Source organism: Oncorhynchus masou, chromosome 9, assembly GCF_036934945.1.
Source record: "Oncorhynchus masou masou isolate Uvic2021 chromosome 9, UVic_Omas_1.1, whole genome shotgun sequence".
Taxonomy (NCBI): domain Eukaryota; kingdom Metazoa; phylum Chordata; class Actinopteri; order Salmoniformes; family Salmonidae; genus Oncorhynchus; species Oncorhynchus masou.
In genome coordinates this window covers 86,679,431-86,701,448 of record NC_088220.1, presented here as the reverse complement: position 1 = coordinate 86,701,448, position 22,018 = coordinate 86,679,431, and the positions used below count along the sequence as shown (strand labels likewise).

The 22,018-nt window shown below is 45.3% G+C and overlaps 1 protein-coding gene across 1 annotated transcript in view; it reads left to right on the top strand.

Moving 5' to 3' along the window:
• Positions 1-2,231: 2,231 nt before the first annotated feature.
• LOC135545122 (galectin-4-like) overlaps positions 2,232-22,018 on the top strand; it is a 20,567-nt gene continuing 780 nt past the window's right edge. The window contains exons 1-8 of the mRNA XM_064972754.1: positions 2,232-2,346; positions 2,805-2,893; positions 9,672-9,876; positions 10,317-10,430; positions 17,281-17,337; positions 17,430-17,533; positions 21,582-21,747; positions 21,969-22,018. The exon at positions 21,969-22,018 is cut by the window's right edge and continues 780 nt beyond it. Of these exons, the coding sequence (XP_064828826.1) occupies positions 2,305-2,346; positions 2,805-2,893; positions 9,672-9,876; positions 10,317-10,430; positions 17,281-17,337; positions 17,430-17,533; positions 21,582-21,747; positions 21,969-22,018 (827 nt within the window). The 5' untranslated portion in view covers positions 2,232-2,304. The remainder of the gene's footprint in view (positions 2,347-2,804; positions 2,894-9,671; positions 9,877-10,316; positions 10,431-17,280; positions 17,338-17,429; positions 17,534-21,581; positions 21,748-21,968) is intronic.

Sequence of the window (22,018 nt, the reverse complement as noted above, 5' to 3'; positions counted from 1 at the left end):
TGGGTACTGTCGCCGGACGCTCTGGACTGGGTTCTGGACTGGGTACTGTAGCCGGACGCTCTGGACTGGGTACTGTCTGGACCTGTCGACTGACGCTCTGGACTGGGTACTGTACTGTCGCCAGACACTCTGGACTGGGTACTGTAGCCGGACGCTGGACTGGGTTCTGTAGCCGGACGCTCTGGACTGGGTACTGGGTGGACTGGGTACTGCCGGACGCTCTGGACTGGGTACTGTCGCCTGACGCTCTGGACTGGGTACTGTAGCCGGACGCTCTGGACTGGGTACTGTCGCCTGACGCTCTGGACTGGGTACTGTCGCCTGACGCTCTGGACTGGGTACTGTCGCCTGACGCTCTGGACTGGGTACTGTCGACTGACGCTCTGGACTGGGTACTGTAGCCGGACGCTCTGGACAGGGTACTGTCCCCAGACGCTCTGAACTGGGTACTGTCACCAGACGCTCTGGACTGGGTACTGTTGCCTGACGCTCTGGACTGGGTACTGTCGCCTGACGCTCTGGACTGGGTACTGTCGACTGACGCTCTGGACTGGGTACTGTAGCCGGACGCTCTGGACTGGGTACTGTCCCCAGACGCTCTGAACTGGGTACTATCCCCAGACGCTCTGAACTGGGTACTGTAGCCTGATGCTCTGGACTGGGTACTGTCGCCTGACGCTCTGAACTGGGTACTGTCACCAGACGCTCTGGACTGGGTACTGTAGCCGGACGCTCTGGACTGGGTACTGTCGACTGACTGGGTACTGTACGCCTGGACTGGGTACTGTCCCCAGACGCTCTGGACTGGGTACTGTCCCCAGACGCTCTGAACTGGGTACTGTCCCCAGACGCTGGACTGGGTACTGCGCCTGACGCTCTGGACTGGGTACTGTCCCCAGCTGGACGCTCTGGACTGGGTACTGTCGCCTGACGCTCTGGACTGGGTACTGTCGCCTGACGCCTGGACTGGGTACTGTCGCCTGACGCTCTGGACTGGGTACTGTCGCCTGACGCTCTGGACTGGGTACTGTAGCCGGACGCTCTGGACTGGGTACTGTAGCCGGACGCTCTGGACTGGGTACTGTCGCCTGACGCTCTGGACTGCCGAGGCGCACTATAGGCCTGGTGTGCGGTGCCGGCACTGGTGGTACCGGGCTGGGGACACGCACCTCAGGGCGAGTGCGGGGAGGAGGAACAGGATACACTGGACCTTGGAGACGCATTGGAGATCCAGAACATAGAGCTGGCTCAATACGTCCTGGCTGAATGCCCATTCTAACCCGGCAAGTGCAAGGAGCTGGAATAGAGCGCACCGGGCTAGAATAGTGCACTGTAGACACCGTGCACATCTCTGCATAACATGGTGCCTGACCAGTAACACGCTCCCCACGGTAAGAACGAGGAGTTGGCTCAGGTCTCCTAGTCTGTAGACCAGACTGATGTAGACCAGACTGTTGTAGACCAAACTGATGTAGACCAAACTGTTGTAGACCAAACTGATGTAGACCAAACTATTGTAGACCAAATTGTTGTAGACCAAACTGTTGTAGACCAGACTGTTGTAGACCAGACTGTTGTAGACCAGACTGATGTAGACCAGACTGTTGTAGACCTCCTGACTGTTGTAGACCAGACTGATGTAGAACTCCAGACTGTTGTAGACCAGACTGTTGTAGACCAAACTGTTGTAGACCAGACTGTTGTAGACCAGACTGTTGTAGACCAGACTGTTGTAGACCAGACTGTTGTAGACCTCCATACTGTTGTACACCAGAACGATGTAGACCTCCATACTGTTGTACACCAGAACGATGTAGACCTCCATACTGTTGTACACCAGAACGATGTAGACCTCCAGACTGTTGTACACCAGAACGATGTAGACCTCCATACTGTTGAGCAAACTGTTGAGACTCCTTTGGTACACAACCGTCTCTTATCTACCATTTACTATCATTCAAATGTGTGTACACAGTTTGTACACACACGTACACACACACACACACACACACACACACCATCTTTTGTCCGACTGGACCACTCCTCCTGTCCTGTGATAAGGTTGTGAAAGCAATGGGAAACTGATAACACTTAGCCTGGTTTCTGGTTCCTGGCCAACATCATTAGTCAAGTAGCCTGCCCTCTCTGGCCCTACTCTGGCCTGACTCTCCCCTGGCTCCCCTCCCCTCCCATGGTTCTGAGTCTCTATAAGACCAGCCGTCCAGCAGCGACCGCTTCCTGTTCTCTCCGACTCTCCTCCGTCTCTCCGTCTGTCTGTCTGTGGATCTCTGAGTGACAGCCATCATGTTCGTTGCTCCACCTGGCTATCAGCCCGTCTACAACCCTGTGAGTAGCACGTCTCCTTGTCTAGTGTATACAGATATCATAGATATTGTCTGGATCTACCGTTCTTCAGGGTTGGGGTCAAGTCAATTTCAATTCCAGTCAATTCAGGAAGTAGACTGAAATTCCAATTTAAATTATCTTTCTGTATTGACTGAAGCCCAGCCATTGGCTGTCTGTATGTACCTACAATCTTCATTTACTTCCTTCTTTACTCTACCTACTTAAAAAAGTTCCCAGACTGCCTTGCATCTCTACTTGTGTATAGTTGTAAAATGGTTCTTATTTCCCAGACTGCCTTGCATCTATAATTGTGTAAAGTTGTTAAACGGTTCTTATTTCCCAGACTGCCTTGCATCTATAATTGTGTAAAGTTGTTAAACGGTTCTTATTTCCCAGACTGCCTTGCATCTCTACTGGTGTATAGTTGTTAAACGGTTCTTACTGTGTGTTGTGTGCAGAGTATCCCCTATGTGGGGCCGATCTACGGCGGGCTGAGATCAGGGATGTCTGTTTACATCCAGGGAGTCATCCCTCACGAGATCACCAGGTGAGAAACACACAACCTCTGAGGATTGGAGGCATGCTACACGTGATCAGACTGTAACTTTTGAAGGGCAACAAAATGTATTCTTCATTTGTGGGATTTGTATCAACGACGATGTGCTAAATTATATTGGTCTTCGACTTATTGTTTCATGTGAATTAGTGTTTTGTGAATGACAAAAAAAAGACCTGGTATGGAATCAATGCCTGGTGGGTTGAGTATTCCAAAACAACCAGGTGATCTTGAAGAGGAATACTCCCACGCACACTGACCACTAATAGGTGCTGATGGGGAATTCCAAGTCCAGGCACTTCATGTAGGGTTGAAAGCTGAAGATATTTTAATGTGTGGGCTAAGTCACAAATAAACTGCTTGAGAACGTAACAGCTAACGACTTCATCAGGGTGTCAAATGCAAATGTAATGGAGAAACAATCATATAGCCTTGACAAACCTGTGTCACATGATCACAGGTACTTATATAGCTTTGACACACCTGTGTCACATGATCACAGGTACTTATATAGCTTTGACACACCTGTGTCACATGATCATAGGGTATTATATAGCCTTGACACACCTGTGTCACATGATCACAGGGTATTATATAGCCTTGACACACCTGTGTCACATGATCACAGGTACTTATATAGCTTTGACACACCTGTGTCACATGATCATAGGGTATTATATAGCCTTGACACACCTGTGTCACATGATCACAGGGTATTATATAGCCTTGACACACCTGTGTCACATGATCACAGGTACTTATATAGCTTTGACACACCTGTGTCACATGATCACAGGTAATATATAGCCCTGACACACCTGTGTCACATATTCACAGGGTATTATAAAGCTTTGACACACCTGTGTCACATGATCACAGGGTATTATATAGCTTTGACACACCTGTGTCACATGATCACAGGTACTTATATAGCTTTGACACACCTGTGTCAGGTAATCACAGGTACTTATATAGCTTTGACACACCTGTGTCACATGATCACAGGTACTTATATAGCTTTGACACACCTGTGTCAGGTAATCACAGGTACTTATATAGCTTTGACACACCTGTGTCACATGATCACAGGTACTTATATAGCTTTGACACACCTGTGTCACATGATCATAGGGTATTATATAGCCTTGACACACCTGTGTCACATGATCACAGGGTATTATATAGCCTTGACACACCTGTGTCACATGATCACAGGTACTTATATAGCTTTGACACACCTGTGTCACATGATCACAGGGTATTATATAGCCTTGACAAACCTGTGTCACATGATCACAGGTACTTATATAGCTTTGACACACCTGTGTCACATGATCATAGGGTATTATATAGCCTTGACACACCTGTGTCAGGTAATCACAGGTACTTATATAGCTTTGACACACCTGTGTCACATGATCACAGGTACTTATATAGCTTTGACACACCTGTGTCACATGATCATAGGGTATTATATAGCCTTGACACACCTGTGTCACATGATCACAGGGTATTATATAGCCTTGACACACCTGTGTCACATGATCACAGGTATTATATAGCCTTGACACACCTGTGTCACATGATCATAGGGTATTATATAGCCTTGACACACCTGTGTCACATGATCACAGGGTATTATATAGCCTTGACACACCTGTGTCACATGATCACAGGTACTTATATAGCTTTGACACACCTGTGTCACATGATCATAGGGTATTATATAGCCTTGACACACCTGTGTCACATGATCACAGGGTATTATATAGCACATTCACAGACACACCTGTGTCACATGATCACAGGTACTTATATAGCTTTGACACACCTGTGTCACATGATCACAGGTAATCATATAGCCCTGACACACCTGTGTCACATATTCACAGGGTATTATAAAGCTTTGACACACCTGTGTCACATGATCACAGGGTATTATATAGCCTTGACACACCTGTGTCACATGATCACAGGTACTTATATAGCCTTGACACACCTGTGTCACATATTCACAGGGTATTATAAAGCCTTGACACACCTGTGTCACATGATCACAGGTACTTATATAGCCTTGACACACCTGTGTCACATGATCACAGGGTATTATATAGCTTTGACACACCTGTGTCACATGATCACAGGTACTTATATAGCCTTGACACACCTGTGTCACATGATCACAGGGTATTATATAGCCTTGACACACCTGTGTCACATGATCACAGGGTAATATATAGCCCTGACACACCTGTGTCACATGATCACAGGTAATCTTATAGCCCTGACACACCTGTGTCACAAGATCACAGGTAATCATATAGCTTTGACACACCTGTGTCACATGATCACAGGTAATTATATAGCCTTGACACACCTGTGTCACATGATCACAGGGTATTATATAGCCCTGACACACCTGTGTCACATGATCACAGGTACTTATATAGCCTTGACACACCTGTGTCAGTTTATCACAGGTAATTATATATCCTTGACACACCTGTGTCACATGACCACAGATACATTGTGTTGTATTATCATCTGCCGCCATCACTTCATGTTTCAGGTACATGATATTGCACACCTGTGTCCATGATCACAGGGTTCTGTACTCACTTCCTGGAAGCTGAAAATGTCTTAGTTCTTCCATGTGTCACATGATCACAGGATATGTATAGTTGAGCATGTTGATCATGTACTTGGATAGACGTGTGACACACCTGTTCACATGATCACAGGGTAATATCCAACAACTTCTCACAGCCGTTGAAGAGGAGTGGGACAACATTCACATGATCACAGGGTCAACAGAGCCTGATCACACCTGTACATGATCACAGGAGATGTAGTCACACCAGCACATGATGCAAATGGTTTTGACACACCAGATACTGACTGGTTTTCTGATCCACACCAGATACTGACTGGTTTTATATCTGATCCACACCAGATACTGACTGGTTTTCTGATCCACACCAGATACTGACTGGTTTTCTGATCCACACCAGAAACTGACTGGTTTTCTGATCCACACCAGATACTGACTGGTTTTCTGATCCACACCAGATACTGACTGGTTTTCTGATCCACACCAGAAACTGACTGGTTTTCTGATCCACACCAGATCACTGACTGGTTTTCTGATCCACACCAGAAACTGACTGGTTTTCTAGATCCACACACCTGTGCCATGATTTTTCGTGACCAACCGATGTATATCTGTATTCCCAGTCATGAAATGTGTAAATTAGGTACCTAATGAATTCATCTAACCTTTATTTAATTTTATTTCAATTTATTTAAATTGACTGCTTTCTTTACATAAACTGTAACTCAGTCAAATCTTTGAAATTGTTCTGTGTATATATTTGTTCAGTGTCACATGTTCACGTTTATGATGAAAATCTGCTGCAGTATATCAGGTAATCTTATAGCCCTGACAACCTGTGTCACATGAAAGAACATGCTCTGACTCAGCCTGTGTCACATGTTAGAATAAGGAAGTGTATCATTGTGTATCAGAGATCAGAGGATTATATAGGCAAGGCAAACCTGTGTCACACACACGTTTATCAGGCACACCCTGTCCTCTGTCTATTTTATCACAGGTAATTATATATCCTTGACACACCTGTGTCAGTTTATCACAGGTAAATTGTGGTGTGCAATCATCTGCTGCTATCACTTCATGTTTCAGCATGATATTAATGTTGCACAGGTTCTGTACTACCTGGAAGCTGGTTTAGATCTTCCATGGCCGGGATACACCAATGTGCTCTGAGCATGTAAGGGATGCTCTGGCTCTGGGTGGTATATAATGGGGTCCAGTTCCACCTAAAGGCTGGGTTGGTAAGAGGAGTGGGACAACATTCCACCAGAACACAATCAACAGCCTGGTCAACTTAATGCACAGGAGATGTGTCACACTAAATGATGCAAATGGGGTGGTCCACACCAGATACTGACTGGTTTTCTGATCCACACCAGATACTGACTGGTTTTCTGATCCACACCCTTGGGTTTTTACACCAACAGATGCTCTGTATTCCCAGTTATGTGAAATCCATAAATTAGGGCCTAATGAATTCATCTAATTTATTTAATTTTATTTCAATTAAAGGCTTTCTGGGTGGTACATAAACTGTAACTCAGTCAAATCTTTGAAATTGTTCTGTGGTATATTTTGGGGTTGTTCACCGGAAGGCTTCGGGTTATGATGAAAATCTGCTGCAGTATATCAAGTTAAGGCTAATGGTTGAAAGAACATGCTGGGGTCAGCCTGCTGAACCTGTTAGAATAAGGAAGTGTATCATTGTGCTATCAGAGAAAAGACTCGGGGTGGTATATAAAGGCACACCACTTTTAAAGTCACCTCCTCGTCCTCTGTCTATTTGGGGCTTGCCTTTCAAAACCACAGTCGGTCATATCAGTTGGAAAAGTTGTTGTTTTCACTAAGAAACACAATGTGACCTGGACATTAAGACTCCTACAAAAGCTCTGGGTGGTATATAATGGGGTCGTTCCACTAAAAGACTCTGGGTGGTATATAATGGGGTCGTTCCACCTAAAGGCTCTGGGTGGTATATAATGGGGTCGTTCCACTAAAACACTCTGGGTGGTATATAATGGGGTCGTTCCACCTAAAAGACTCTGGGTGGTATATAATGGGGTCGTTCCACTAAAGGCTCTGGGTGGTATATAATGGGGTCGTTCCACTAAAAGGCTCTGGGTGGTATATAATGGGGTCGTTCCACCTAAAAGGCTCTGGGGTGGTATATAATGGGGTCGTTCCACCTAAAGGCTCTGGGTGGTATATAATGGGGTCGTTCCACTAAAAGACTCTGGGTGGTATATAATGGGGTCGTTCCACCTAAAAGACTCGGGGTGGTATATAATGGGGTCGTTCCACACAAAAGGCTCTGGGTGGTATATAATGGGGTCGTTCCACTAAAAGACTGGGGGTGGTATATAATGGGGTCGTTCCACTAAAAGGCTCGTGGTATATAAGGGTTCGTTCCACCAAAAGACTCGGGGTGGTATATAATGGGGTCGTTCCACTAAAAGGCCTGTGTTAGCTGTGTTAGCTGTGTTAACTGTGTTACTGGGTGGTATATAATGTGTTGCCTGTGTTAGCAGTTGCTTGTGTTAACAGTGTTGCCTGTGTTAGCAGTGTAAGCTGTGTTAGCTGTCTTACCTAAAGTGTTACCTGTGTTACCAGTGTTGCCTGTGTTAGCAGTGTTAGCAGTGTTGGTGTTACCTGTGTTGCCTGTGTTAGCAGTGTTGCTTGTGTTACCAGTGTTGCCTGTGTTAGCAGTGTTAGCTGTGTTGGTATTAATGTGGTTACCTGTGTTACCAGTGTTGCTCTGTGTTAACAGTGTTAGCTGTGTTACCTAAAAGTTACCTGTGTTACCTGTGTTACCAAAGTTGCCTGGGTGTTACCAGTGTTGCCTGTGTTACCAGTGTTGGGGTGTGTTACCAGTGTTGCCTGTGTTAGCAGTGTTAGCACTGTGTTAGCTGGTGTTACCTGTGTTAGCTGTGTTACCAGTGTTACTCAGTGTTGCCTATATTGCCTGTGTTCCACTAAAAGCAGGGTGTTAATGGGTGTTCCACTAACAGTGTTCTGGGTGTTACCTATAATGCCTGTGTTGCCCACCTAAAGTGTTAGCTGTGGTGGTTACCTATGTTACCTGTGTTACCTGTAAAAGCAGTGTTAGCAGTGTTAGCAGTGTGGCTGTGTTACCTGTGTCACCTGTGTTACTCTGGGTGTGTTACCAGTGTTGCCTGTGTTGCCTGTGTTAGCAGTGTTAGCAGTGTTATCAGTGTTGCTTGTGTTACCTGTGTTGCCTGTGTTAGCAGTGTTAGCTGTGTTACCAGTGTTAGCTGTGTTACCTGTGTTACCTGTGTTAGCAGTGTTAGCTGTGTTAGCTGTGTTACCTGTGTTACCTGTGTTACCTGTGTTAGCAGTGTTAGCTGTGTTACCTGTGTTACCTGTGTTACCAGTGTTGCCTGTGTTAACAGTGTTAGCTGTGTTACCTGTGTTACCTGTGTTACCTGTGTTACCAGTGTTGCCTGTGTTAGCCTGTGTTAGCAGTGTTAGCTGTGTTACCTGTGTTAGCAGTGTTAGCTGTGTTACCAGTGTTACCAGTGTTACCTGTGTTAGCAGTGTTACCTGTGTTACCTGTGTTAGCCTGTGTTACCTGTGTTGCCTGTGTTAGCTGTGTTACCTGTGTTACCTGTGTTACCAGTGTTGCCTGTGTTAGCAGTGTTAGCAGTGTTGCTTGTGTTACCTGTGTTAGCAGTGTTAGCTGTGTTAGCTGTGTTACCTATGTTACCTGTGTTACCTGTGTTAGCAGTGTTAGCAGTGTTACCTGTGTTACCTGTGTCACCTGTGTTACCAGTGTTACCTGTGTTACCAGTGTTGCCTGTGTTGCCTGTGTTAGCAGTGTTAGCAGTGTTATCAGTGTTGCTTGTGTTACCTGTGTTGCCTGTGTTAGCAGTGTTAGCTGTGTTACCAGTGTTAGCTGTGTTACCAGTGTTAGCTGTGTTACCAGTGTCAGCTGTGTTAGCTGTGTTAGCTCTGTTACCTGTGTTACCAGTGTTAGCAGTGTTACCTTTGTTACCAGTGTCAGCTGTGTTACCAGTGTCAGCTGTGTTAGCTGTGTTAGCTGTGTTACCAGTGTTAGCTGTGTTACCAGTGCTACCAGTGTTAGCTGTGTTACCTGTGTACGATCTGTTCATTCTATGTTCTCTCTAACACCCCCTCTATGTTTAACATTAACCTGCAGTGTGGGGAATTTGAGGGCAGTGATATCGGCTTTCACTTCAACCCTCGCTTCAATGGATGGGACAAGGTGGTGTTCAACAGCTGCCAGGATGGGCAATGGGGTTCAGAGGAGAAGACCCACCACATGCCTTTTAGCAAGGGAGACGCCTTCGAGATGGTTATCATCATTAACCAGGAGGGTTACCAGGTCAGATATAGAGATACCGTATACAGTGGGGCAAAAAGTATTTAGTCAGCCACCAATTGTGCAAGTTCTCCCACTTAAAAAAGATGAGAGGCCTGTAATTTTCATCATAGGTACACTTCAACTATGACAGACAAAATGAGAAGAAAAAAAAACCCAGAAAATCACATTGTAGGATTTTTAATGAATTTATTTGCAAATTATGGTGGAAAATAAGTATTTGGTCACCTACAAACAAGCAAGATTTCTGGTTCTCACAGACCTGTAACTTCTTCTTTAAGAGGCTCTTCTGTCCTCCACTCATTACCTGTATTAATGGAACCTGTTTGAACTTGTTATCAGTATAAAAGACACCTGTCATGGCCCAACGACCTGTTGAGTTGGGTTAGGGTTAGACCACAGTTGTGTATGGTCAGATGAGCTGATGTGTTTTTCTGTCGTAGGTGACAGTGAACGGGCGAGACTTTCACATGTTCAAGCATCGTATTCCAGTCGAGAGAGTCAACGCCCTGCAGATAGGAGGCGACGTTTCCATCCAGACCATCAACGTCATCGGGGTAAGGCTGGGGCAGGGTGTAGTGGCAGGGGATAGGGGCAGGGTCTAGTGGCAGGGGGATAGGGGCTGGGGGTAGGGGCAAGGTGTAGTGGCAGGGGGTAGGGGTAGGGGCAAGGTGTAGTGGCAGAAGGGGTAGGCGCAGGGTGTAGGGGCAGGTGGGTAGGGGTAGGGTGATAGGGGCAGGGTGTAGGGGCAGGGGGTGGGGTAGGGGCAGGGGGCAGGGTGTAGGGGCAGGGGGTAGGGGCAGGGGGTAGTGGCAGGGGTAGGGGCAGGGTGTAGTGGCAAGGGAGTAGGGGCAGGGGGTAGGGGCAGGGTGTAGTGGCAGGGGGTAGGGGCAGGGGGTAGGTCAGGGGGTATAGAGGCAGGGGTTAGGGGCAGGGGGTAGGGGCAGGGGGATAGAGGCAGGGTGTAGGGGCAGGGTGTAGGGGCAGGGGGATATAGGCAGGGTGTAGGGGCAGGATGTAGGGGCAGGGGCAGGGTGTAGGGGCAGGGGACAGGGGCAGGGGGTAGGTGCAGGGGGATAAAGGCAGGGAGTAGGGACAGGGTGTAGGGGCAGGGTGTAGGGGTAGGGTGTAGGGGCAGGGTCTAGGGGCAGGGTGTAGGGGTAGGGTGTAGGGGCAGGGTCTAGGGGCAGGGTGTAGGGGCAGGGTGTAGGGGCAGGGGGATAGAGGCAGGGTGTAGGGGCAGGGGGATAGAGGCAGGGTGTAGGGGCAGGGGCAGGGGGCAGGGGCAGGGGGTAGTGGCAGGGGGGGTAGGGGCAGGGGGTAGGGGCCCACCTACCCAGGGGCAGGGGGTAGGGGTAGGGGGTATGTCTGGTGCTTTTGCATAACGGCACTCAAGTAGGAGGCAATAGATACCCAGGTGGAGTGGGAGTTGAGTATGGACTTGCTACACAGCACATACACACACATACACACACATACACACACACATGGCAGAACGGGTGTAGCTGGAATAAGCGGTGTATTTTTCAGGGAGGAGGAGGAATGGGAGATGCATATCCTACAGGTGGAATGGGAGGAGGCAACATGGCGGTATGTATCCATATTGATATTGTAAATATGCATTGAACCCACTATCCTGGCGTTGTGTCAAGATCTAGGTCTGGGTCCTGTGTGGCTCAGTCGGTAGAGCATGGCGCTTGCAACGCCAAGCGTCGTGGGTTCGATATGGGACCACCCATATGTAAAAGTAGTGGCCCCAGCCGACTTGTAAGTCGCTTTGGACAAAAGCGTCTGCTAAATGGGATATATATATATATCTACCTACGCCATATAAGACCACTGGAGGGCTGAGCACTGAATGCTGAATGCTGTGGGTGACTGTACATAGAGATATATCCTCATGAATGTTGTGGGGTGACTGTACATAGAGATATATGCTCATGAATGTTGTGGGGTGACTGTACATAGCTATATATGCTCATGAATGTTGTGGGGTGACTGTACATAGCTATATATCCTCATGAATGTTGTGGGGTGACTGTACATAGAGATATATGCTCATGAATGTTGTGGGGTGACTGTACATAGAGATATATGCTCATGAATGTTGTGGGGTGACTGTACATAGCTATATATGCTCATGAATGTTGTGGGGTGACTGTACATAGAGATATATCCTCATGAATGTTGTGGGGTGACTGTACATAGCTATATATGCTCATGAATGTTGTGGGGTGACTGTACATAGAGATATATCCTCATGAATGTTGTGGGGTGACTGTACATAGCTATATATGCTCATGAATGTTGTGGGGTAACTGTACATAGAGATATATGCTCATGAATGTTGTGGAGGTGACTGTACTCATAATACTGTGGGGTGACTGTACATAGAGATATATGCTCATGAATGTTGTGGAGGTGACTGTAAATATATATTCTCATGATATATTCTCATGAATACTGTGGGGTGACTGTACATAGAGATATATCCTCATGAATGTTGTGGGGTGACTGTACATAGCTATATATCCTCATGAATGTTGTGGGGTGACTGTACATAGCTATATATGCTCATGAATGTTGTGAGGTGACTGTACATAGCTATATATCCTCATGAATGTTGTGGGGTGACTGTACATAGCTATATATCCTCATGAATGTTGTGGGGTGACTGTACATAGCTATATATCCTCATGAATGTTGTGGGGTGACTGTACATAGCTATATATCCTCATGAATGTTGTGGGGTGACTGTACATAGCTATATATCCTCATGAATGTTGTGGGGTGACTGTACATAGCTATATATGCTCATGAATGTTGTGGGGTGACTGTACATAGCTATATATCCTCATGAATGTTGTGGGGTGACTGTACATAGCTATATATCCTCATGAATGTTGTGGGGTGACTGTACATAGCTATATATGCTCATGAATGTTGTGGGGTGACTGTAAATATCTATATATCCTCATGAATGTTGTGGGGTGACTGTACATAGCTATATATGCTCATGAATGTTGTGGGGTGACTGTACATAGCTATATATCCTCATGAATGTTGTGGGGTGACTGTACATATCAATATATTCTCATGAATGTTGTGGGGTGACTGTACATAGCTATATATCCTCATGAATGTTGTGGAGGTGACTGTACATAGCTATATATCCTCATGAATGTTGTGGGGTGACTGTACATAGCTATATATCCTCATGAATGTTGTGGGGTGACTGTACATAGCTATATATCCTCATGAATGTTGTGGGGTGACTGTACATAGCTATATATCCTCATGAATGTTGTGGGGTGACTGTACATAGCTATATATCCTCATGAATGTTGTGAGGTGACTGTACATAGCTATATATGCTCATGAATGTTGTGGGGTGACTGTACATAGCTATATATGCTCATGAATGTTGTGGGGTGACTGTACATAGCTATATATCCTCATGAATGTTGTGGGGTGACTGTACATAGCTATATATCCTCATGAATGTTGTGAGGTGACTGTACATAGCTATATATCCTCATGAATGTTGTGAGGTGACTGTACATAGCTATATATTCTCATGAATGTTGTGAGGTGACTGTACATAGCTATATATCCTCATGAATGTTGTGGGGTGACTGTACATAGCTATATATGCTCATGAATGTTGTGGGGTGACTGTACATAGCTATATATCCTCATGAATGTTGTGGGGTGACTGTACATAGCTATATATCCTCATGAATGTTGTGGGGTGACTGTACATAGCTATATATCCTCATGAATGTTGTGGGGTGACTGTACATAGCTATATATGCTCATGAATGTTGTGGGGTGACTGTACATAGCTATATATCCTCATGAATGTTGTGGGGTGACTGTACATAGCTATATATGCTCATGAATGTTGTGGGGTGACTGTACATAGCTATATATGCTCATGAATGTTGTGGGGTGACTGTAAATATCAATATATCCTCATGAATGTTGTGGGGTGACTGTACATAGCTATATATCCTCATGAATTTTGTGGGGTGACTGTACATAGCTATATATGCTCATGAATGTTGTGGGGTGACTGTACATAGCTATATATCCTCATGAATGTTGTGGGGTGACTGTAAATATCAATATATCCTCATGAATGTTGTGGGGTGACTGTACATATCTATATATCCTCATGAATGTTGTGGGGTGACTGTACATAGCTATATATGCTCATGAATGTTGTGGGGTGACTGTAAATATCAATATATCCTCATGAATGTTGTGGGGTGACTGTACATAGCTATATATGCTCATGAATGTTGTGGGGTGACTGTACATAGCTATATATTCTCATGAATGTTGTGGGGTGACTGTACATATCAATATATCCTCATGAATGTTGTGGGGTGACTGTACATAGCTATATATGCTCATGAATGTTGTGGGGTGCCTGTAAATATCAATATATTCTGATGAATGTTGTGGGGTGACTGTACATATATATATTCTCATGAATGTTGTGGGGTGACTGTATATCCTCTCATGAATGTTGTGGGGTGACTGTACATAGCTATATATGCTCATGAATGTTGTGGGGTGACTGTAAATATCAATATATTCTCATGAATGTTGTGGGGTGACTGTACATATCAATATATTCTCATGAATGTTGTGGGGTGACTGTAATATCAATATATTCTGATGAATGTTGTGGGGTGACTGTACATATCAATATATTCTCATGAATGTTGTGGGGTGACTGTAAATATCGATTTATTCTCATGAATGTTGTGGGGTGACTGTACATATCAATATATTCTCATGAATGTTGTGGGGTGACTGACTCAGTAGCATGGCGCTATCGATATATCCTCAAAAAAAAAAAAAATGTTGTGGGACAAAAGCGTCTGCTAAATGACTGTACATATATTCTCATGATGTATCCTCATGAATGTTGTGGGTGACTGTAAATATCAATTTATTCTCATGAATGTTGTGGGGTGACTGTAAATATCGATTTATTCTCATGAATGTTGTGGGGTGACTGTACATATCAATATATTCTCATGAATGTTGTGGGGTGACTGTAAATATCGATATATCCTCATGAATGTTGTGGGGTGACTGTACATAGAGATATATCCTCATGAATGTTGTGGTGTGACAGTAAATATCCTCATGAATGTTGTGGTGTGACTGTAAAAATCAATTTATTCTCATGAATGTTGTGGGGTGACTGTAAATATCGATTTATTCTCTTGAATGTTGTGGGGTGACTGTAAATATAATTTTATTCTCATGAATGTTGTGGGGTGACTGTAAATATAATTTTATTCTCATGAATGTTGTGGGGTGACTGTAAATATCAACTTATTCTCATGAATGTTGTGGGGTGACTGTAAATATCGATATATTCTCATGAATGTTGTGGGGTGACTGTACATAGCGATATATCTTCATGAATGTTGTGTCTCAGTGTCATAAACTCCGGATAACATTTGATATGTTTCCCACCATCAACAGGGAGGATATCCTGCTGGTGGATACCCAGGTGGTCAAATGGGGGTAAGTTGGTATCACACTTGGTTATGTTCATGTGTCTGTGTCATCAAATACCATTACATACATTTATACGGTATGTCTGTCAATGCTTATCAGGGCTTAGGATACCCAGGGGCGGAGGATACCCACAGGGCGGAGGATACCCGCAGGGCGGAGGATACCCAGGTGACAGGGGGTAAGGACTGTCACCTGTGTGGTTGAGGGGGTCAGGACTATCACCTGTGTGGTTGAGGGGGTCAGGACTATCACCTGTGGGGGGGTCAGGTCTATTACCTGTGTGGTTGAGGGGTCAGGTCTATCACCTGTGTGGTTGAGGGGTCAGGACTATCACCTGTGTGGTTGAGGGGGTCAGGTCTATCACCAGTGTGGTTGACTCTATCACCTGTGTGGTTGAGGGGGTCAGGACTATCACCTGTGTCAGGTCTGTGCGGTTGAGGGGGTCAGGACTATCACCTGTGTGGTTGAGGGGGTCATCACCTGTGTGGTTGAGACAGTGGGTCAGGACTATCACCTGTGTGGTTGAGACAGTGGGTCAGGTCTATCACCTGTGTGGTTGAGGGGTCAGGTCTATCACCTGTGTGGTTGAGACATCACCTGTGGGTCAGGTCTATCACCTGTGTGGTTGAGACAGTGGGTCAGGTCTATCACCTGTGTGGTTGAGGGGGTCAGGACTATCACCTGTGTGGTTGAGACAGTGGGTCAGGTCTATCACCTGTGTGGTTGAGGGGGTCAGGTCTATCACCTGTGTGGTTGAGGGGGTCAGGTCTATCACCTGTGTGGTTGAGACATCACCTGTGGGTCTTTATACATTGGATGTGGGGTAATGGGTCTTCTTCAGTGGATGGTTCTGCATCAGTTGTCTTTGTGTGTGTGTGACTGTAACTTTGTGTGTGTGTGTGTGTGTGATGTCTTTGTGTGTGTGTGTGTGTGTGATGTCTTTGTGTGTGTGTGTGTGTGTGTGTGTGTGTGATGTCTGTGTGTGTGTGTGTGTGTGTGTGTGTGTGTGTGTGTGTGTGTGTGTGTGTGTGTGTCTTTGTGTGTGTGTGTGTGATGTCTTTGTGTGTGTGTGTGTGTGTGTGTGTGTGATGTGTGTGTGTGTGTGTGTGATGTCTTTGTGTGTGTGTGTGATGTCTTTGTGTGTGTGTGTGATGTCTTTGTGTGTGTGTGTGTGTCTTTGTGTGTGTGTGTGTGTGTCTTTGTGTGTGTGTGTGTGATGTCTTTGTGTGTGTGTGTGATGTCTTTGTGTGTGTGTGTGTGATGTCTTTGTGTGTGTGTGTGTGATGTCTTTGTGTGTGTGTGTGTGATGTCTTTGTGTGTGTGTGTGATGTCTTTGTGTGTGTGTGTGATGTCTTTGTGTGTGTGTGTGTGATGTCTTTGTGTGTGTGTGTGTGTGATGTGTCTGTCTTTGTGTGTGTGTGTGTGATGTGTCTTTGTGTGTGTGTGTGTGTGTCTTTGTGTGTGTGTGTGTGTGTGATGTCTTTGTGTGTGTGTGATGTCTGTTGTTGTTGTGTGTGTGTGTGTGATGTCTTTGTGTGTGTGTGTGATGTCTTTGTGTGTGTGTGTGTGTGTGTGATGTCTTTGTGTGTGTGTGTGATGTCTTTGTGTGTGTGTGTGTGTGTGATGTGTGTGTGTGTGATGTCTTTGTGTGTGTGTGTGTGTGATGTCTTTGTGTGTGTGTGTGTGATGTCTTTGTGTGTGTGTGTGTGATGTCTTTGTGTGTGTGTGTGTGATGTCTTTGTGTGTGTGTGTGATGTCATCCCTGTTTGTGGTCATGGGATGTCTTTGTGTGTGTGTGTGTGTGATGTCTTTGTGTGTGTGTGTGATGTCTTTGTGTGTGATAACATCCCTGTTTGTGGTCAGGGATGCTATCCTGGTGGAAACCTACCGGTCATGTGTGGACAGCCAATATACAACCCTGTAAGTAACATCTCTGTGATAGATTTGTTTTGTCCTAAGTATACATACGTACAGTATACACTACATGCTGACTCCTGTCCTATGTGTATCAGCCTGTCCCGTACTCCAGCATGATTCCAGGAGGGATGTCTCCGAAGAAGACCATCGAGGCATGGTGCCTCTATCAGAGAGGCATGGTGCCTCTAGGAGCTAACAGGTCTGTAGGACCCTAACCCCTAACCCCATTACCCTATCCCCTAACCCCTATACCCTAACCCCTATCTGAGGCATGGTCCCTCTAGGAGCTGACAGGTCTGTAGTACCCATTACCCCCTAACCCCATTACCCTATCCCCCCTAACCCCTATACCCTAACCCCTATCTGAGGCATGGTCCCTCTGCTGACAGGTCTGTAGTCCCCTAACCCCTATACCCATTACCCTATCCCCTAACCCCTATACCCTAACCCCTATCTGAGGCATGATGCCTCTAGGAGCTAACAGGTCTGTCGTAAACCCCATTACCCTATCTCCTAACCCCTATATTCTAACCCCATTACCCTATCCCCTATCTGAGGCATGGTCCCTCTAGGAGCTGACAGGTCTGTAGTCCCCTAAACCATCTGAGGCGCCCCGGAGACACAGCACGCAGAGCCGGCGCAGCACCCTGGCTGGATGCCCACTCTCGCATGGCACTTGCGGGGGGCTGGCCTATAGCGCTCCGGGCTATGAGCACGTACTGGCGACCGTGCGCTTAATCGCATAACACGGTGCCTGACCAGTACGTCCGTCCATGTCTGAGGACATCAGGAGATGACTTGTGAACTGGCCACTAGGGGGCAACAGTTTGTCTGCCTCTGATTCCAAAGGTCCTTCGATTCCAGGGGTAGAAAGTTGTTTTTATATATATTTTTGTTTTAACCAAACCTCTGATTGCAAATGTTGCATGTTCAAATCCAGCGATTGAATGTTGTTTTTGATTTTAAGCCTATACTAAACCTCACCTTAACCAGTCAGAGTTAATGCCTGACCTTAACCATTCAGAGTTAATGCCTGACCTTAACCATTCAGAGTTAATGCCTGACCTAACCATTCAGAGTTAATACCTTAACCATTCAGAGTTAATGCCTTAACCATTCAGAGTTAATGCCTGACCTCAACCATTCAGAGTTAATACCTGACCTTAACCATTCAGAGTTAATGCCTGACCTTAACCATTCAGAGTTAATGCCTGACCTTAACCATTCAGAGTTAATGCCTGACCTTAACCATTCAGAGTTAATGCCTGACCTTAACCATTCAGAGTTAATGCCTGACCTTAACCATTCAGAGTTAATGCCTGACCTTAACCATCAGAGTTAATGCCTGACCTTAACCATTCAGAGTTAATGCCTGACCTTAACCATTCAGAGTTAATGCCTGACCTAACCATCCAGAGTTAATGCCTGACCTTAACCATTCAGAGTTAATGCCTGACCTTAACCATTCAGAGTTAATGCCTGACCTTAACCAGTCAGAGTTAATGCCTGACCTTAACCATTCAGAGTTAATGCCTGACCTTAACCATCCAGAGTTAATGCCTGACCTTAACCATTCAGCCTGACCTTAACCATTCAGAGTTAATGCCTGACCTTAACCATTCAGAGTTAATGCCTGACCTTAACCATCAGAGTTAATGCCTGACCTTAACCAGTCAGAGTTAACCATTCAGAGTTAATGCCTGACCTTAACCATCCAGAGTTAATGCCTGACCTTAACCATCCAGAGTTAATGCCTGACCTTAACCATTCAGAGTTAATGCCTGACCTTAACCATTCAGAGTTAATGCCTGACCTTAACCATTCAGAGTTAATGCCTGACCTTAACCAGTCAGAGTTAATGCCTGACCTTAACCATTCAGAGTTAATGCCTGACCTTAACCATCCAGAGTTAATGACCTCAGAGTTAATGCCTGACCTTAACCATCCAGAGTTAATGCCTGACCTTAACCATTTAATGCAGAGTTAATGCCTGACCTTAACCATTCAGAGTTAATGCCTGACCTTAACCATTCAGAAATGCACCTTAACCATTCAGAGTTAATGCCTGACCTTAACCATTCAGAGTTAATGCCTGACCTTAACCATTCAGAGTTAATGCCTGACCTTAACCATTCAGAGTTAATGCCTGACCTTAACCATCCAGAGTTAATGCCTGACCTTAACCAATCAGAGTTAATGCCTGACCTTAACCATCCAGAGTTAATGCCTGACCTTAACCATTCAGAGTTAATGCCTGACCTTAACCAGTCAGAGTTAATACCTGACCTTAACCATTCAGAGTTAATACCTTAACCAGTCAGAGTTAATGCCTGACCTTAACCATTCAGAGTTAATGCCTGACCTTAACCAGTCAGAGTTAATACCTGACCTTAACCATTCAGAGTTAATACCTTAACCAGTCAGAGTTAATGCCTGACCTTAACCTTAAACCCTTTGAAATTTGACGTTTGAGGATCATGGATGAACGTCTGATTCTGGCGTGAGACTGTGAGACCTAGTTGAGGAGCTACCAGTTCTGTAGGTGCTCATTTTAGTCTTAGCCCTTCCCCCAACTATAAAAATATTGCAGTTGTATTTTCCCCAGAGATGTTCCTGGTCTGATCAGGTTACATAGTCAATAAACACTCGACAGTTGAAGTCGGAAGTTTACATACATTTAGGTTGGAGTCATTAAAACTTGTTTTTCAACCACTCCTCAAATTTGTTGTTAACAAACTATAGTTTTGGCAAGTTGGTTAGGACATCTACTTTGTGCATGACACAAGTAATTTTTCCAACAATTGTTTACAAACAGATTATTTCACTTATAATTCACTGTATCACAATTCCAGTGGGTCAGAAGTTTACATACACTGAGTTGACTGTGCCTTTAAACAGCTTGGAAAATTCCAGAAAATGGTGTCATGGCTTTAGAAGCTTCTAGGCGTCAATTGGAGGTGTACATGTGGCTGTATTTCAAGGCCTGCCTTCAAACTCGGTGCCTCTTTGCTGGACATCATGGGAAAATCAAAATAAATCAGCCAAATTTTCAACAAAAAAATGGTACACCTCCACAAGTTTGGTTCATCCTTGGGAGCAATTTCCAAACGCCTGAAGGTATCAAGTTCATCTATACAAACAATAGTACGCAAGTATAAACACCATGGGACCACGCAGCCGTCATATCATTCAGGAAGGAGTCTGTCTTTACAGACGAAAGTACTTTGGTGTGAAAAGTGCAAATCAATCCCAGAACAACAGCAAAGGACCTTGTAGAGATGCTGGATGAAACAGGTACAAAAGTATCTACATCCACAGTCAAATGAATCCTATATCAACATAACCTGAAAGGCCGCCCAGCAAGGAAGAAGCCACTGCTCCAAAACCACAATAAAAAAGACAGACTACAGTTTGCAACTGCACATGGGGACAAAGATCGTACGTTTTGGAGAAATGTCCTCGGGTCTGATGAACAAAAATAGAACTGTTTGGCCATAATGACCATTGTTATATTTGGAGGAAAAAGGGGGACGCTTGCAAGCCGAAGAATACCATCCCAACCGTGAAGCATGGGGGTGGAAGCATCATGTTGTGGGGGTGCTTTGCTGCAGGAGGGACTGGTGCACTTCACAAAATAGATGGCATCATGAGGTAGGAAAATGATGTGGATAAATTGAAGCATCATCTCAAGACATCAGTCAGGAAGTTAAAGCTTGGTCGCAAATGGGTCTTCCAAATGGACCATGACCCCAAGCATACTTCCAAAGTTGTGGCAAAATGGCTTAAGGACAACAAAGTCAAGGTATTGGAGTGGCCATCACAAAGCCCTGACCTCAACCCCTTAGAAAATTTGTGGGCAGAACTGAAAAAGCGTGTGTGAGCAAGGAGGCCTACAAACCTGACTCAGTTACACCAGCTCTGTCAGGAGGAATTCACCCAACTTATTGTGGGAAGCTTGTGGAAGGCTCCCTGAAACGTTTGACCCAAGTTAAACAATTTAAAGGCAATGCTACCAAATACTAATTGAGTGTATGTAAACTTCTGACTCACTGGGAATGTGATGAAAGAAATAAAAGCTGTGGTGATCCTAACTGACCTAAGACAGGGAATGTTTATTCAGATTAAATGTCTGACTTTAAATATATTTGGCTAAGGTGTATGTAAAAACTTCCGACTTCAACTGTGTGTATTTTACTGCATGAGGGAGTGTGGACTATATGTTTACCGGTGGCCCTGTTGTGTTGCAGGTTCTCTATAAACTTCATTGTGGGCGGCTCGCGGGACATAGCGTTCCACATGAACCCTCGTCTACGGGAAAGAGAGGTGGTGAGAAACAGTATGATTGGTGGGAGCTGGGGCATGGAGGAGCGAGAGATCAGCATCAATCCCTTCCGGGAGGGAGAGTACTTCGACGTGAGTACACACAGCACACACAGAATTTCACTTTGTCAAGGTTCACAGGTATGAGATCTACGGACATTGTTTAAAATTAGAATTGATGTGCTTATTCATTGCCCTTTTGGCTCTGTGTCAAGTTCGTTTTTTTACTGTCTCTCTCTCTCTGTCTCTCTCTCTGTCTCTCTCTCTGTCTCTCTCTCTGTCTCTCTCTGTCTCTCTGTGTCTCTCTCTCTCAGATGTCTATCCGTTGTGGGAACCAGCGGTTCAAGGTGTTTGTGAACGGGCA